Source organism: Camelus dromedarius, chromosome 27, assembly GCF_036321535.1.
Source record: "Camelus dromedarius isolate mCamDro1 chromosome 27, mCamDro1.pat, whole genome shotgun sequence".
Lineage (NCBI taxonomy): Eukaryota > Metazoa > Chordata > Mammalia > Artiodactyla > Camelidae > Camelus > Camelus dromedarius.
In genome coordinates, this window is record NC_087462.1 from 2,615,870 (window position 1) to 2,634,671 (window position 18,802).

The window sequence follows — 18,802 nt, forward strand, 5'->3', positions numbered from 1 at the left end:
CTGGTACGAGCACAGAATTTAGGTAAGGGGTCTTTACCACATCCTAGGAACTTTTACAAGTGAGCCCCTAGCGTGCTTCACTAGTTACAAGTTTTGATGGGGTAAGACAAAAAGCAATTTTATAAGCCTGCACTAACAGCACCAGCCCCGTCAGGCTATGGAAATGTAGTTAAAACTAAAGGTCAAAAATCTGGTTCTGGGGCTGCTCCAGTTTCAACTGCTCAGGAGACACATGGAGCCAGTGGCTGCCCCTCAGAACAGCACAGATGCAGGACAGTTCCACCATCACAGAAGTGCCATTGGCTGGCCCTGGGTGACAGATGTACTACTGGACCGGCCTGGATCACGTGTCTTGGACCCGCTGGTGTGACCTTCTGACACGTTGAAATGATACTGAACACTGTACTGGGATAGCACCAACCACCACGCACTGGCAGGGGCAGCCTGAGTGGATGGTGAAGGAACACGTGGACACACACACACGATCACCACCGTATCAAATTTATTATTCCAATGGCACTAGTACAGCTGGAGGTGCTCATGGTGACACTGCACAGGATTTCCTGCCTTCTAGTTTCTGTCCAAAGAGAACGTCTACCCGCTTGTTCCTTCCCCCTTCTAGAGGAAAATCCACTACGGACCATTTACCCAAATAAACCTCTTAATGCAATTTGTTTTAATTTTTTTATGGACATTTGAGTTTCCCTCTGAAGAAACAAAATCAAGTGTTGGGTGTCCCATCTCCCCATCCCCACAGGCCAGGTAAGTCCCTGCTGTAAGGATATTTCTGTTGCCTCAAATCTGGAAATAAATATCGAAAGAAAACGTCATCAAGTGTTCATGTTGAGCGATGGCACGGAGTAGGCCCCAGAAACCGGTCAGGCAGAGAATTACTGGGTCTGGACAGTCTCAAGGTGTCGTGGAGAATGTGGGGGCTTGTTGCTGTGGTCACCTGTTCCCAGGCGCGGGGGCTGCGCTGAGTCCCACCAGGAGGCAGGCTGCAGGGAGCCCGCCTACAATTTGTCCAGGAAGTTGTCCAGGGCTGGGATGCCTTCCTTCAGGCCTTTGCGCTTGCGCGTCTCTGCCACCACCTGGCTAGGGCGGCTGGTGTTGTCAAAGGGGTCCCCGGGCAGGATCTGCCAGTGGTCGAACACACACTGGGGGAAGGCCTGGCCACCGGTGTTGGACCTCAGGTCAGCAGTGAAGCCTGCAGAGAGGAAGAGGTGGCGCTCACTGGCAGCCCCGGGCGTAGTGCTTCACAGCCCCTTAGCAGCCCCAGAGGGGAAGGCGGGGACACGGGCCCACGCCAGAGGATCAGAGCCAAGCCAACCTGGGATGTGTCAGATGTTAAGCACACAACCCCAAAACTCCCTCAAAGACTACTGATGACCAAGTGAGGGAGTGCTGCCCTTTTTGGGCCTCTGGTCTCCACCCACTCCTTCTCCGGATGAACCCGGGATAAAGCACAGCTGCTCTGCAAGCCTTGCTCTTCAATTTACAGACCCAAGGACCCTCCCCTCTAATTCCTGAACCCACGTGAGAAAAAGGTCACCTCAACTATGCTGCTCCCACCTCCCAAGTAAGACAGAGCAGAAAGCACCAGTTAGCAGATTATGTCAACAGCTCCCATCAGACCCAGCCCGGGCCCCATGTGAGGACCTAAGTGGGGCTGTCCTAGACCAGGTGGGCTCTGCTGGGCTCCACTCTGACGACGGTGAGCAGTGGCTATCTGAGGGCCACACCAGGCTGGCACTCACCAAATGACTCATTGACAGGCAGGTAGGCCTTCACAACAAACATGGGGGTGCCAGCCACCTGGGACTCCTCGAAGACGTGGCCCCGCTTCCTGTTCAGGACACCATAGATGCCACCAACCACTTGTTCCGGACACTGTCAGGCAAAGAAAAGCTGTCAGCAGCTCTTGGGCAGGACGGGCCCAGGAAGAGGAGCCAGATGGCCAGGCCTCCCTACCTGGATCTCCACAAGGTAGATGGGCTCCATGAGCCGGGGCTGGGCGGTCAGCACGCTGGCGTAGAGGCAGCGCCGGGCCGTGGGGATGATCTGGCCACCCCCGCGGTGGATGGCGTCTGCGTGCAATGTCACGTCGTGGACGTCGAAGCGCACGCCCCGCATGTTCTCCTCGCACAGCGCCCCCTACAGAAAAAGGCAGCAGACACCACCATCAAGAACCTGCCTCCACTGCAGCCCCTAAGAACAGCTCAGCCACATAGCTCTGTGCCAACTCCTCCAGGTCTCCACCCACAGGGAAAAGTGGGTCTTGCCTAACTCGGCCTTCCTAGGTCCCCTTCCAGGAGACAGGACCATCACCCCACTTCAACAGGGAATCAAGCACAGGTTATCTGGAGACTCCCACGGGAAAGCACCCTGCTGAGACCCACCGGTGCGCTGCCTGAGCAGCCCCTCACCTCCTTGGTAGCCCACTGGAAGCCGGCCACCACGCTGTCCTTGATCTCATTGAGGTACTGCACACCCTTGGTGATGTCAGTGAGGATGTTGGGGCCGGTGCCATCAGGGCCAAAGCACCAGATCTTGCGGGCCTCAGCCACGTCCCATTCGTACTTCTCGGCCAGGTAGCGGGCCCGCTGCTTGAGCTCCTGGCGGGCAGACACCTCGCCCTTGTCGATGTCCTCAGCCAGGCCGTCTGGGAAGGGCCGGGCCTTCATGTACAGCCGGTTGTGCTTGTTGGGGGACTTGGACAGGCAGAGTACATTTGACTCCTCACTGACAGTCTCACGGTACGAGACAACTGGGTCAGATTTCTGCAAAAGGAGTATAAAGGTCAGGCCTGCCCATAGGCAGCAGAGGCACCCAGGAGTCATCTGAACAGAAGACCTTCCTAACGAGCGCCCAGGAACCAGAACACATCTGATCTGATGGCAGAGCCATGCACGTCTCACTCCAGTCTAAGCATGAGGTGTGCAGCTATTTGCTTCACACAGAGGATGCCCACTGGTTAAACACAAAAACGGACAGCTCAGTTCCCTGAAAAAGCAGAGAACACAAATCAGAGCACACCAGTCAGGTGCGGGGCTGGGGCTAGAACCTCAGTGTCTGCACCCTTCAGAAACTTCTAGAATTTGTCTCTAAGAAGCAGACCCCTCCCACCCCAGCCTTGGAGAGAAATCTAAGCCACTGCTATCACAACAGTACATATTACTGGCAGGAATGAGCACAGAGGAAGGAGGGAGTGCCCCAATCAGCCGGGATCCTGGTCTGTGCTCTCTACCCTCTTCCTCCTGGGAACCTTGGGCCTCCAGCCATCCGACCCCACCAGGCTTCACCTTAATGGGAATGCAGGCGTGGTCCTCCTCCAGGTCCTTCAGGCAGATCTCCAGGTGCAGCTCGCCAGCCCCCGCGATGATGTGCTCTCCAGACTCCTCAATGATGCACTGAAAAGGCCCCAAGAAGTCACCCCCTGTGCACAAACCCCAGGACAGATTCGGGGAACCCAAGGGATTCTAGGGAACAGGTGGAAAGCCGGATCCAAGCTTCCACCCAGCTGGAGACTCCCAAAGTGGGTTTTTTTGGGGAAGGTGCCAGGGCCCTTCAGGTGGTTTTCAGCTTTGGCCTTCTAGTGCTCGACCACTCTAGACACCTTAAGCAGCCTATGAGAGAGGGCTGGAATCCTGGGTAGGAAACCACCATCTACATAACCAGGCAGCAGCTCTGCCAGGGTTGGTGTGCCCAGCACAGGTGATTTTCCAAACAGTTGGAAATCTCTACTTTCATGAGCAGCCACTAGGATCTTTCCTGCTCAGCCATACCACATAGCCAACCAGTCACCCCCTGCATGGACTGCCTCTGGTCAGGGGCCACCCACCTGCACCATGGGGTCTGACTTAGCTAGTCGCTTCAGGCCCTCCACCAGCTTGGGCAGGTCGGCTGGGTTCTTGGCCTCTACGGCAACCCTCACGACAGGGCTCACGCTGAACTTCATCACCCGCATGTTGTGGGCATGCTCGAAAGTGGTGATGGTGCCTGTCTTCACCAGGAACTGGTCCACACCCACCAGCCCCACGATGTTCCCGCATGGCACATCCTCGATGGGCTCCACGTAGCGGCCCATCATCAGGATCGTCCTAGGGGAGACATAAGGTGTCAACCCAGCAGCACCAGGCGCCAGATCCCCAAATGATCAAAGCTTCCTTCGTCTGCGGTTGTCACTCGTCTGGAGCAGTGCCACCCCACCCCCAAGCAGTGAATATTGACTGTCTAGAGGAAATCACTGGTGACACGGACTGTGTAAAGCAGAGCCTCGTTCACTACCCAGGGGTCACAGAGCTGCAGCAACTGGGAGTGAGACAGCTCATTCCTCCGGGCCATGTACAGAACTCCACACCCCGGCCTAGGTCAGATGTGAGCACCACAGGGAAACCATGTGGCACCCAGTATACAGCCAGAGCCCTGAGGAGCTAAACTGAAGGCAGGCTGGCTGAGGCGGGGGAGGCAGAGGAAGCAGTCTCAGCTCACAGGTGCTACCAGGCACCCTCACCCCGCTGAGCTCTCACCTCTGGATCGGCTTCAAGTACAGGTCCTCCTTCTTCCCGGGCGTGTAGTTGGGCCCCATGATCCTGACCTTCAGGCCAGTGGACACCAGCCCTGAAAAGACCCGGCCGAAGGCGTAGAACCGGCCTTTGTCGGAGGTCGGCACCATTTTGGAAATGTACATCATAAGAGGGCCTTTGGGGTCACAGCTTTTAATGCCTGAGGAGCAAGAAAGGGACCCCCAAAGGGGACATCGTGATTCCCTGCAGCTCAGCTTTCCAGCATCCTGAGACCCGAGGCTCTGCCCAGTGTTCTGCCCCTGGGTGCAGGCACACCCCACATACCCATGGCTGCCTCATCATCCGGGGGCCCCTCATACAGGAGCTCGCAACGGTACTTCTGCGCCGTCACAGGGGAGGGCAGGTGGATGGTAATCATCTGCAGCAGGGCATCCCCAGCGGGCAGCCAGCGGCGCATCACAGCCTAAAGGAGGCATCATGAGGCTCAGGAGGAAGAACCACGTGCTCCCCAAGGTGATTCTCAAAGAGCAGTACCAACACTTGGGAGTGCTCCTGCCCACCCCTGCTGGTGATGGGGCTTCTGCTGGTGACACTTTCTAAGAACCAAGGCCCAAGCCCACAAGGAAGAAGGGCTGGCGGGCCACCCTCTAGCCCCCACAAGCACCCAGAGCTCTGGTGGGGACTCCTGAAATGGACCCTCCACTCACCTTCAGAAGCGGTTTGCCTTCTTTGTCTTTATCCTCACTGTCCAACTTGATGTCTAGTTTTTCAATCAGTTTTGCCGTCTCTTCTTTCTTAAAATTCATGATCGCATCAAACACCTAACAACCAGAGGTGGCAAAGTGGGTTTGGGAACATACCGGGAAGCCTGCTTCTTGCTAAGGAGCTTAAGGCCACAGACAGAGTAAGGGTAAGGCTGCAAAACTCCTCACCATCAAAGGCCTGACCCACTTAAACAAGTCATTGAAAAATCTCCTAAGGAACAAAAAAAAACCTCACAGAACTCGAGCACGCTTTAACTTACAATCAGTTAAAACTCCCCAGCTTGCAAAGCCCAGACCTTCCTACCTCATCCCACCTTACACCCAGGGGCCTGGGAGACTAATAAAATCAAGGCTGAGAACCCCGAGGGCCTCCAGACCCTAGTGCTGCCTTCCCCCTCATCCCAGGAGCTGCCTTGAGGCCTGGCCCTGCCCAGCCCCATGGCATCTTGCTGCAGCAGGCTGGATGCTCAGGAAGCCCAAAGACAATACAGGGGATACACATCCATCAAGCACAAGCCAGCTCAGCTCACCTTGAAGATGGGGTCCAGGATGAGCTGGCAGAATGTCCTTGGCAGTTTCTTGCCATCAGGGCTAGTGGCCGACTTGCTGAATTTGCCATTGGATGGATCAAAGTACCTGTCAGAGAATCCCTGAGTTAGGGGAATCTGGGGAGACCCGGGTCAGAAGACCCCAGACACTTTAGCTGTGTCTCCAGCACTCACCGGTCTCCCCACAGCTTCTTCATCATGTCCTCCACCTTCTTGGCCCGCTCAGCAGGCCTCAGCTGGCCCTCACCCTTGGCGGCAAACTTGGCCACATACATCTCGGCAAACTGCTTCAGGGTGAAGGCCCAACCATGGAGACCAGACCCGAAGCCAACAGTACCAAGGACAGGGTCAATCTAAGAGACAAGAAAGCTTTGAGTAGGGACAATTGGACAGAAAAACCATAGCTTCAGAGTCCCTGGGCATCATGGGCCTCAGACGTTCGATTTCTTCAGTTAGCCATCAGGTCAAAGTGAAGAAATTTTTAGTCATCACACACAGGATGCCCAACTCTGCCTCCACCCCCCTCCCCAAGGGCACTGCCCCATGCACTTCTGAGCAAGGGTGACCCACTGCCCAGAGCCTCCCAAATCCAGCCCCCTTGTCTCTCCAAAGTTCCTGGCAACCCTGCTTTCGGATCTCTGAAAAAACCCCAGGAGGCCACACAACAGTGGTTCCTCAGGGGAGAAGTGGGAGGGGGTACTGGGAATGCAGCAGGGGAGGCAGCGCCCCTACCATGATGTTGCCCATGGGGCCACTCTCGCCCTCCCCATAGGTGGAAATGATGACGTTGACGTTCTCCACGATGCGCTGGAAGGTTTGGTAGAGCTCCTCAGGCTCCAGCTGCAGCTCGAGCAGGGCCCGGTCCATCTTGTTCATCATTAGCACAGGTTTGATGCGCTCGGCAATGGCCTGGCGCAGCACTGTCTCTGTCTGCACGCACACACCTGTGGACGGGCAGGGGACAGGTCGCCACTGGCCAGAGAGAGAACAGCCCCAGGTCCCAGGCCACCTGTAAGGGCCACCCACAGGTTACCTGACACACAGTCCACCACCACCAAGGCACCATCAGTGACACGGAGGGCAGCTGTCACCTCTGAGGAGAAGTCCACATGCCCCGGGGAGTCAATGAGGTTAATAAGGAAGCCAGAGCCATCCTTGCTCTGCTTGATAAAATTCAAGTCGTTCTCTGAGAGCTCATAGAAGAGGGAGATGGCCCTGAAGGGATTGGGACAGGTCAGGTAGATGAAGCCACACCTCAACCTGGCTCTTAAACTTTGCTCCCAGAATTCCTGGGGTCACTCAGGTTCCTACTGAGAGCCACGGCTAAAACTCTTGATCTGTAAGTGAAGTGGTGATCTAGTAAGAAGCCAGGGAGACACTACAACCTGTCTCCTCCCCCAGTATTACTCATCCCCAGAGATGAACTTCAGAATTCCCATGCAGGAACCATCACCTGCAGCTCCCTCAGCCAGGAACACCTACCTCCCTGGTACCAGGTGTAAAGGTACCAAAGTCCTCCCAGGTTCAACACACCTGATTTAAAGAGCAACTACACCATCAGGCAAGACCTAGAAACCCCAAAGACTACCTTTCACCCTTCCCTCCCCCTGCAAGCCCAGGTGATATTTCAGAGCAATAACCAAGGAAAAATTGCCAAAGGGAGACATTTGGTAGTCAACTTTTCTCGGATTCTCACCCTACTGACCTCTGGGGCCAGAAAATTAAGAGACACCTGCCAAGTGCAGAGCAGGATTCTTAGCAAGCATTATTCTCAGATGCCAGCGGCCCTCTCCTAGACTTCTCCAGGCACTGCCAAGAGCCCCTTGGCCCCCTTTCTCTCCAAAACCCCTTAACACCGCCCATCGCTGTGCTCTCCTGCTGGAAGCAACACATCCTATCTCGCTAGATGCCTCACTGTTCCTCTCAGTTCAACCGAAGTGCTCCGTCTGCCCAGAAGTCTCTCAGGAAAGTGATGGCATCTACTGTCTGTCCTTCCTACCCACCATCGAAGGCTCTGGTGCGTGGCAAGCACCTTCCCTCCCTGACCCCTCCCCGGCCAGAGGGCAGCAGGGCTTGCTCACGTTGACTTGATGGTGATGCAACGCTCCTGCTCATCCTTCCGGGTGTCAGTGAAGCGGGTCTCCCCAGCCCTGGCGGAGGCGATGATGCCCGCCTTGCACACCAGGGAGTCTGTCAGAGTGGACTTGCCATGGTCCACGTGGGCGATGACAGACATGTTCCGGATGTTGGCCTTCTTGTCCATGATGGCCCGGATCTGGTCTACTGTGAAGTTCACCTGGGGGCAGGGGAAGGGGACACTCAGACTGCGCACTCCAGGAATGGGGCTGGCAGGGAGACTTTGGTCAAGAGACTGCTACGCCACTGCGAGTGGGGTCTGGTCCTGGGGCCACCCCACCACCCCCCAAACACACCGTCCCGTTTCTTGACATCCCTTTAAAAATGCAACTCATCCCGTCCCTGAAAAGCAGGATCCTACTTGTCACTCAAAAGAGACAAAGCAGAAGAACTGGGGAGTAGGTCTCAAAAGGTGACAACAGATTTCCTTCAGGCTGAGTACAAATACTGGGGTGTCACGAGGGTCGTCATAGATCTAAGCTCCCAAAACCGCTCCGTATTACCAATCGTATATTCCCAAGGTTTCCGACCGAAGGGCTTCTTTAAAACCCAAGGTCATCTCTCTCGCTTGGAGGGGGGGGGGGGCCAGACAGAACCATCCCCGCACTAAATGTGCCACCCCCGGTCGGGTGGGAGGCTTGCGCAACCCTAACAGGCTCAAGCCCTCCACTTCATGGTTCCGGAGTCAGGTGTTCACAACTAGGATACGAAAGGACAAGGGAACCAGGCCCAAGATTACAGAGCGCAAAGAGAGCCTTTCTAAAGCCCCTACTTCCCCCTCCTTTTCCCATTTCTTTGCTGCATACCGCTCCCGACAGAAAACCGAACTCAAACTCCCGGCCCGCGAGTTACATAAGGCGGCTCCCCTCTCCCCGCGGCGCCCGCCATTACAGCGTCTGCCACATCATCGTATCTGCCCGCCCACCCAGCTTCAGCCGGGCCCGGGGCCCCGCGAGGCCGCGGCGCCCCCGGAAGCGGAGCTCGGCAAGCAGTGCGGAGCGTAGACATGGCGGCAGCCGCTTTCCCAGCCCGCCGGCCCGCTGGCCCCGCCACCGCCATGTCTCCTCTCGGTCAGGAATGCCACAGTGCTCGAGGCCCGGCAGCGCCGACCCTACCGGGGCCCCGCCGCCCTTTCAGACAGCCAGCTGGATAGCGTTGCTCACCATGGTGGCGGATGGCGGCGGATTCTCCCTAGCAGATCCAACAGCTGTAAGCCGCGCCGAGGATGGCGGCGACGACGGCGGAAGAGAACACTGACGTCAACACCTGAGCTTTTATAGGCCGACGCCGGTTGGGTGGGTCATCTGATCGCGCTTCGAGGGCGGGGCGAAGCGACGCCGCGCGCAGGCGCATGGACGCCCTTCCCTCGGGTAACCCCTTAGGCGCAACCCCTTAGGTGTCCGTGCGGTCGCTCTAGGTTGGAAGGTCTGCCTTCCGCGCTTGGATTTCCCTGGGGCGTGGTTGGCCCAGAGCTGCGTACAAGTTTCCAGGATGCAATACTCAGATGCAAAAAGCGAAGAGCGCCGTTTTAGCTGAGAACGTTGTATCACAGCAACTGTATCAGTTTGCAAAATGCCAAGCACTTCTATTTAAAGCATATTACAATCCGAATAGGATCTGCAGATTGTACCAAGGTCAATTTCCTGGGATTGATATTGTTATGTAAAACGACAGCACTAGGGGAAGCTGAAGGAAGAGTACTGGGGACCTCTCTGTACTATTTTTGCAACTACCTGTCTATTTCAAAATATAAAGCTTTTTAAAAACCAGGTATTAATCATTAGTTTATTCCACAAAGACAGATTGAACATCTACTATACCAGGCATTGCTATAGATATAGCACTGTGGGTATAACAGTGAACAAAACACCTTACTAGCTCCGCCACTGTAAGTGTTCTTACACTAGATACTTGGATTTTCTTCTATTCAGTTTCCTCATCTGCACAATGAGGGTAATCAGTGCTACCTCACTGTTTGGGGGAGAGTAAAATTAACTAAATAGATGTAAAAGGACTAGCGCTGTGACTGACACAGTTCTGAATATACAGATTAGCTACCATGACTATTAATAAAGCATTTCAGGGACTGTTTTGCCATGTCGCAGGCACGGGGGCTCAGAGCTTGTTTACATACGCAATCTCATTTTCTGTTTCATTTCTTCTCCAGGAGGAGGCGCAGGAAGACTGTTTTGTGTTTGTGTCCTAATATGACCCTAAGAAACGGTTGTAGTTCCCAAATCTTTGGCTCCAGGGAACGAATTGGCATTCAATTCAGTATATTCATTCTTAATAAAGAGCCCAGCTTAATGTCTGGTTCACTGTAGGCACTCAGTATTTCTTGCATCAATGAATAGTATTCTTTTTAGCGCAAATAAATCCCCTTCAGTAAATCTCCTAAACTCACTCGGTCAAAAGGAGGTGGACTGCAGTGCTTTCCCTGCGCTAGGAGAAGGGGAGATGTACATCTGTAAAAAGCCACGCAAGTTCAAGTCTGAACTCTAAAATAAGCCTGTGCACTCTTCCTCTTCTGGAAAACGCTTTGCGCATTTTGCTTTGTAAAGTGCTGTCACAGCCCTGATTTCGTGTAATCGAAGATTGCTAACACCATACTGCGTTTAACCAAGGCAGGTAGGAACTGCTCAGTAAATATCTGTTGAATAATCGAGGCTCAGAGCGGCAGTGTCAGGCAGCAGACGTCACTCCCCGTGCTCAATCCGGGATCTTCAAACACCTGCACCTGTGTTCGTGACCCTGTTAATTTTACAAGGCAAGCGCATGCGCTATTCCGGGGACGTGTATTCAGCAGATGGGTATCCAGTTTCCCGTTCTTAATATATGTTTATTTTAATTTTTAAAAATGTTTAAATGCACTCAGCACCCATTGTGTGCTGGGCTCGATATCAGGCACTTCGCAGCACTTCCTTGCAAATTGGAGCATTTCAGAGATGAAAAGCAAAGATTTTCATAAACAGGGTTGAATTTGCTCGCAAGTGAATAGACTGCTTATTGAGAAATTTTAACTTAGTGTAAGGTAAAGAAGCCGGGGAGAATTTGAAGAGAATAAGGAGATTTAAGACATTCCCTCCCCCACTGTAACCCTCCATGCAGAGATGTAAAACCCCACAGCAGCACGTACAGGTTCGCAGGGGACCTCTCCCCACTACCATCCCCAGACCCACGTTTAGCAGGAGCCTAGAGAAGGAGCACAGCTTCAGCAGAGAGCAAAAACAGCCACAGCCAGGCTCAGAGTCTGCAGTAACAAATAAATGCGGGGGTAAAGGGCGGGGAAGAACCGCGAGAAAAAAAAGTACCCTCTGCAGGGAGGCTCCGCTGCGCATGCGCCCGCTGCGGCGCGGGGAGGGCAAGGAGGCCGCGGCAGCGGCCCCTGCTGACCAGAGGCCGTCACTGCACGCCCCTTACGTCTCCGTTTCCATGCTGTTGAGGGCTTATTTGATGCCCATTACCACTCTGAAACAGTTAATTCACTTAATTCTTTCCACACTGGGGGCTTTGTGTGGGCTTATTTATGCAGGAGCAAACAGGCTCAGAGAAGTTTAGTGATTTTCCCCAGGTCATATAGCTAATAACGGCGGAAGCAAGTGACTCAAAAAGGCATGGCTTAGTGATCCATCCATAGAGTGGAATACTATTTAGCCTTAAAAAGGGAGGAAATTCAGACACAGGCTACCACCACATGAATAAACATGATGCTCAGTGAAATAAGCCAGACACAAAAGGACAAATACTGTATAATTCTATCTATATGAAGTCGCTAGAGAAGTCAAATCAAAGAGACAGATAGTAAAGTGGTGGAGGCTGGGGGCTGGGGGAGGGGAGGGGGAGCCAGTGTTTAGTTGGGGGCAGAGTTTCAGTTTGGGAAGATGGAAAAGTCCTGAAGATGGCTGTTGGGCATGTTTAGTGCATTAAGTACATTACAAAAACGATTAAAATGGTAAATTTTATGTGATCCATATTTTACCATAATTTTAAAAAGCATTTTTTAATCAGGGAGCAAACTCTGCCCCACTACTATTTCCTAGATGTATTTCAGAATTGATTAACCTGAAGCCAGAAATCCTGAGTTTAGGTTCTGCCCTCATGGACTGTGTGACCTTGGGCAAGTTACATAACCTCTCTGAACCTCAGATTCTTCATGTAAAATGTTGACTAATAACAGAAACCATTTTATTATGGGGCTTTTGTGAGTCTTAAACACGTTAAAATAAACAAAGCAAAATAAAGCACCTAACACAGTGCCTGGCATATAGGAAGCCCAATTGATGACTACTCCTACATTGGGCTGAATTGACCCCCCTCCCAAATTCATATACTGAAGTCTTAACTCCCCAGTACCTCAGGATGTGACATTATTTGGAGATAGGGCTAGAAAGAGGCAATTAAGTTAAAATGAGGTCTTTAGGGTGGGCCCTAAACTGACACTAGTCATATTAGGAGATGACTGGCTCAGAGGGAGACCCTGTGAAGACAGAAGAAGCAGGCAAATTTACAAGTCTGCAAGCCAAGGAGAGAGGCATTGGCAGAAACCAACCCTGCCAATACCTTGATCTGGACTTCTGGCTCCCAAAACTGAGAAACAATAAATTTCTGCTGTTTAAGTGACCCATCCTGTGGCGTTTTGTTGTGGCTGCCCCAGCAAACTAAAACACTGTGAGACAGAAACACTAGATTTTGTATATTGCAACCATTCCTTCCAGGAACATTTGTTAGCACTCCTGCTCTGGTGCAGAGAGGGAGGCATTCTCCTCGACCACAAAATTTAGGGAGCTCCAAAAACTGTCATGATGATATTTTAACATCACTTTTTAAAATTCAAATAAATGCCAGAAAAATCCATGAAGAACAAAGCATCAAAATTTAAAATAAAGATAGAAGGAGTATTATAGATTTCTCCTTTTGCCTCAGGGTCCAGGATGAGTGCGAGCAGGGTTGGGTCGTCCTACCATATGCTCTAGGAAGGTTCTGTAGCATGGAATGTTCTGGTATGACCTTAGGAAGGGATGTACTACCTTCTCTGGATGGTTGGACAGTTGGGTTTAGGGAGGTCTAGCGGGGCTGCGTGGTGAGAATGGGCAGTCCAGGGTTGGTTCCTAAGATCACTGAGCTGTGTAGACAGGTTTGCTTGGCCCCTTCAGAGGGGTCTAGCTGTGGCAATCCAGTTTATAGAGGCTAAAACTGAGACTCCAACAGGGCAAGTGAAGGTTAGCATCAGTTCAGGATTCAGCCTTCAGTGAGGGCTCCCAGCAGGCCCTTAGGGACTTGATTAGAGCCCTAGGCAAACTGTTTTGCATTTCACTGTTTGTAAGTTGTCCCCTGGGACCTCCAGGCCGAGGGACTTTCCACACACCCCGCCCTTCCCCGCCTGCAAACACACCCATCAGCTTTGTGGCCTGGCTCAACCTTTTTGCCTAGAATTCCTCACATCCCTCAGACTCGCCACTCATCGGTCTAACAAATGTTTTCCTGAGAGCCCGTGGTAGGAAAAAAAATAATCCCTGCCCTTGGGGAGCTGACCAGCTGGTGAAAGAAATAGTCAAACATATGCACAAATTGAAACTTTTGAATTGCTCCAGGAAGCAGAGAGAGAATGAACAAAGGAGAGGATAGGGCGGAGAAGTCTATGATCCAGCCTGGGGAATCCTGGAAGGCTGCCTGGAGGAGGTGACTCCTCAACTGTTACCTGAAAGATGGGAAAGCTCTCGCTGGGCCAAAGTGGGAAAGGACATTCCAAGGAGAGGGAACAGCAAATACCCTGAGGTGGGAGGCACAGTGAAGAAACAGAGTATGACTCTGTAAAAAGAGCAGAGGGGGCTGCTTTAGATGGACTGGTCAGGGCATGACTCTGAGACAAAGGTCAGCTAAGCTATTTCTAAAAAGGGCCAAGTAAAAACTATTTTGGTTTTTCAGGCCGCATGGTTTTGCTCCCAGCTACTCAACTCTGCACATAAGCAGCCACAGATGACATATACACAAATGGGCATAGCTGTGTGCCACTAAAACTTTACTTATGGGCCCTAAAATGTGAATTTCACACAATTTTCACATGACATGAATTATGTTTCTTTTGATTCCCCACCCCCAATCATTAAAAAATAGCAAAAAAATTCTTAGCTCCTGGGGCATACAAACGCAGGCAGTAGGGGGGGATATGGCCTGTGGGTCATAGTTTAAGAGCCCCTTGCTCTAGGATAAGTGTGTCCCCATAATTCATCACCTAAATAGGAAAACTTTACATCTCAAAATTGTTTTTTGTTGTTTTTTTTCCTTTTTAAAAAAATGTTTGGTATTTACATTTGCAAAGTTGTGACTGAAGTTTAAATAATATGCAGAAAGGGCATAAGTTAAATGTATAAAATCTGACGGTGTTCACAAGCAATGTGAAAATCAAGATAGCGAGTGACCAGCCCTCAGAAACCCCAGAAATCCCCCTTGTGCCTCTTCCAGTCACTACCACCCAAAGATACCCAGCATCATGTCTTTCAACAACAGATCTTAGGGGGCCCTATTTTTGAATTTCCTACAAGTTGAATCACGCAGCATGGCTTCTTTTAAATACGGCTTCTTGCACTCAACATTTATATGGTTTGTCCAGGTTATGGATGGCTGAGCTTTATCTATTCTCACAGCTCTGTTCTTTTGAGACCAGGGTGCAATTTATTTATCTTTTTCATTGCTGGTGGGTCTTTGGGTTGTTTCCAGTTTGGGGCGGTTATGACTAATGCTGCTATGGAACATTCTAGCACGTGTCTCAACAGCATTTGTGTTGGGTACGTCCCTCCGAGAGGGATTGCTGAGTCATACACTGTGCCTGATTCCAGTTTGAGTGGATGAGTCCGTTCACCAAAGTGCCAACCATAAGGATTCTGAAAGCAAAAGGGATGCTAATGTGTTTACACCAGGAGGATGATTGTAAACTAGGTTTATCCCAGGCCCCTGGGATGTGTGGCTCCCCAGAGTTAGGGGAGTATATGTGTGAAGACCCCAATGAGCAGAACCCCAGTACTACCCGTGCCTGATGTAAGCTGCATTCGTAAGATGAACTCAGTAATCCTACATCACTGGAACATATCCAGGAGCGACCCTGCCCCCAGGGGACCCTGGGTCATATCTGAGGACATGTGTGGTCATCACAACTGGGGCTGCTCCTGGCATCAAATGAGTGGGGGCCAGGGGTGCTGCTCCACACCCCCCAGTGCCTGGGACAGCCCCGCAGAGAATGATCTGGTCCTGAATGTCCATAATGCTGAGGTTGAGAAAAACCTTATATTTGATTATTTACTTAAATGATGTGCTCTAAATTTTTACTTTATTTTTTAAATTTGTTTTTTGATGGAGGTACTGGGGATTGAACTCAGGACCTCGTGCATGCTAAGCATGTGTTCTACCATTTGAGCTATATCCACCTGCCTGATCCAAACGTTTAGAGAGCAGATGGTATTCATTCAACTGATACATATTTAGTGAGCACCTCCCATCATCCAGATTTTGAGTGAGAGCAAGCATTCCTGTCCTGGTGGGGTTTATATTCTAGTGAGAGATGGTGGGGGGGGGGCAATAAATAAATATATGCCATGTCAGATGGTGAGAAGTGCTCTGGAGGGAAGTGAAATAGGGTTAGGGAACAGGGTCCTGGGGGCAGATGATAGCAGATACTTTATAGGTATAAGGAGATATCAGAGCAGAACCCTGAAGGAGATCAGAGAGGGGGCAATTGCGGATGTCTGGAGGAAAGGCATTCTAGGTGGGAGGAACAGCCTGTGCAAAGGTCCTGGGGCAGTACCAATACTGGTGTGCCGGAGGAACTACAAGGATGTGATTGAAGCAGAGTGAGTGAGGGGGAGAGAGGGAGGAAGGGAGCGAGTCCGGCAGGGCTTGTGGGTCACCAGGAAGAATTGGGCTTTTACACTGAGGAAAGTGGGATCCCTGGAGGGCTGGTGGGCTGTGGGCAGAGGATAGGCAGGACCTGACTCAGGTGCTCATGGTCGCCCACTAGTGGCTTCTGTGGGGAGGACAGACTGTTGTGGGGGGGCAGGGCATGGCCTTGGGGATTGTGCTAGTCTACAGAGGAGACAGTGGGGGCTGAGGAATGGATAAAGAAAATGTGGTCTAGCCACACAGTGGAATATTATTCAGCCATAAAAAGGAATGACACGTGCTACAAGGTGGATGAACCCTGAATACATGATACTCAGTGAGAAAAGCCAGACACAAAAAACCACATAGGGTATAATTCCACCGATGTGAAACCTCCAGAACAGGCCAATCCACAGACACAGAGAGTGGATTCGTGGTTGCCAGGGGCTGGGGAGGGGGAGGGGGTGACTGCTAATGGGGATGAGGTTTCTTTGGGGGGTGACAGAAATGTTTTAAAATTATATTATTGTGATAGTAAAACTCATTAAATTGAACAGTGAAAACAAGCCCTTTGATTCTGTCCATTTCACCCCATCCTCTCTGGCCCCCACCTTGGTCCAGGACCCCATCATCACGTGCCTGGGTGACTGCACCAGGCTCCTCCCAAAGACAAAGCCTATCTTACCCTGGGTGCTGGTTAATTTTATGTGTCCACTAGGCTGAGTCACAGTGGTGCCCAGATACTTGGTCAAACAATACTTGGATGTTTCTATGGTGTTTTTGAGTAAGATTGATCTTTAAATCCATGGACTGTTAAGTAAAGCAGATTCCCGTCCCGAATATGGATGGGCCTCATCCAATCAGACTAGAATAAAAATCTGATCTCCCCAAGCAAGAAGCAATTTCACCAAGAGACGGCCTTCAGACTTGAGCTGCAACTTCAGCTTTTCCCTGAATATTCAGATGCAATTTCAATGTGCTTGTTTTCCTAGGTGACTTGGGCAAGTCACTTAACCACTCAAGATCTCGCTGTTCTCATCTGTCAATTGGACCCAATAACGGTACCTATTGCACGGGGTTGGTGTGGGGATGAAATGGTGACACAATCTGAGTGCTTAAAACAGGGTTTGACAGTATTAGCCGGTATTATTCCCATCAGCAGCATTGCAGTGATTTCTATGGGAAGTGGAGTTGGTGGGTCAAAGGTTAATCGACCTCGGTTTTTCCAAATGGCAGCCAACCCAGCCATTTTCCACACTGGCCCTTTTAAATGTTCTCAGCTTCTCTTTCTTTCGGTTTTTCAAAAAATAACATACTTATCATACTGGAGAAAGGGTACAGGGTAAAGCGATCACAAAGATCAACTTGGGAAGCGGTGGGTCTGGCAAAGAAGGGATGGGGCCTTGTACCTGTTTAACATCTTGTCCCCTAGAAGAAAAGGCAGCCGGGGGGGGGGGGGGGGGTAGAGATCAAGTGGCAGAGCGCATGCTTAGCACGCACAAAGTCCTGGGTTCAACCTCCAGTGCCCCCTCCAAATACAAATAAATAAATAAACCTAATTACCTCCCCCCAATAAAAAAAAAGAAAAATAAAGGCAGCCAAGTACTTTTTTTCTTTTTTTATATTTAAAAAAAACTTTGGTAGGATACATATAACATAAAACTAGCTCTCACTTCTATTCCGCTGGTCTGCGTGCCTGTGTGGATACTGGGACCACACTGTTTTACTTACGTAGCTTTATAATAAATTTTGAAACGAGGGAGTGTGAGTCCTTAAGTTTGTTCTTTTCCAAGATTCTGTTGGCAGTTTGGGACCCACTGAGATTTTCTACCCCTGTAAAACATGGTTGGGACTTCAACAGGCATTGCATTGAATCTGTAGATCGATTCGGATCGTATTGACATGGTTTTTTTTTTTTTTTTGGAGGGGGAGTAATTAGGCTTATTTTTTTTATTTAATGGAGGTACTGGGGATTGAACCCAGGACCTCATGCATGCTGAGCACGCACTCTACCACTGAGCTGTGTAGCTTCTCCCTTGACATCTTAATACTATTGTCAGGCAACCCAGAAAATGGGAGAAAATGTTACAAAACATAAATCTGATGAGGGATTAATGTCCAGAATACATACAGGACACTTACACCTCAACAACACAAGAAACAAACAACCTGTTTTTGAAAAAATGGGTAAAAGACTTGAGTTGACATTTTTTCACAGAAGATATACAAATGGCCAATAAGCACATGAAAAAAAATAAACCCAAAGAGAATCCTAATCATTAATCCTTAGGGAATTCAAATCAAAGCCCCAATGAGATACCACTGCACATCTGTTTGGATGGCTATTATTAAAAACACACAAACAGGTAGAAAGTAACACATGATGGTAAAGATGTGGAGAAATTGGAACCCTTCTGCACTATTAGCGGGAATGGAAAACAGTATGGAGGGTCCTAAAAATATTAAAAATAGAACTGCAACATGATCCAGCAATTCCACTTCTGGGTATTTACCCAAAAGAGTTGAAAGCAAGGTCTTAAAGGGCTATTTGGACACCCATGTTCATATTAGCAACACTGTTCACAACATCCAAAAGACAGAAACAAGTGTCCATTGACAGATAAATGGATAAACAAATGGCCCATCCATGCAGTGGACCATTCACCTTACAAAGGAGGGAAATTCTGACACGTGCTACAACATGAATGAAACTTGAGGACATGATGCTCATTGAAATAAGCCAGACACAGAAGGACAAATACTTTCTTATCCCACTCACAGGAGGTCCCTAGAGGAGTCAAATCCATAGAGACAGAAAGTAAACGGTGGTGGCTAGGGTCTAGGAGAGGGTCTGGGGGGGGGGGGTCAGTGTTTCATGGGGACAGAGTTTCAGTTTGGGAAGACGAGAAAGTCCTGGAGATGGATGGTGGGGATAGTTGCACAAAAATGTGCATGT

The 18,802-nt window shown here is 50.6% G+C and overlaps 1 protein-coding gene and 1 non-coding gene across 2 annotated transcripts; both read right to left on the minus strand.

The window, feature by feature from the left end:
- Positions 1–480: 480 nt before the first annotated feature.
- On the minus strand, positions 481–9,241 carry EEF2 (eukaryotic translation elongation factor 2). The gene is made up of 15 exons (XM_010999077.3): positions 9,138–9,241; positions 7,920–8,134; positions 6,872–7,053; positions 6,571–6,782; positions 6,013–6,191; positions 5,821–5,926; positions 5,234–5,347; positions 4,851–4,989; positions 4,530–4,725; positions 3,842–4,100; positions 3,303–3,410; positions 2,427–2,780; positions 1,972–2,154; positions 1,758–1,890; positions 481–1,207 (listed from the first exon to the last, which is right to left on the minus strand). Exons 1-15 carry the CDS (start codon positions 9,138–9,140, stop codon positions 1,014–1,016), a joined length of 2,577 nt encoding a protein of 858 aa, XP_010997379.1. The 5' UTR covers positions 9,141–9,241; the 3' UTR covers positions 481–1,013.
- On the minus strand, positions 6,268–6,334 carry LOC116148557 (small nucleolar RNA SNORD37). Its single transcript, XR_004132085.1, has one exon. It is a non-coding gene; the product is annotated as a small nucleolar RNA SNORD37 (small nucleolar RNA).
- Positions 9,242–18,802: the final 9,561 nt, after the last annotated feature.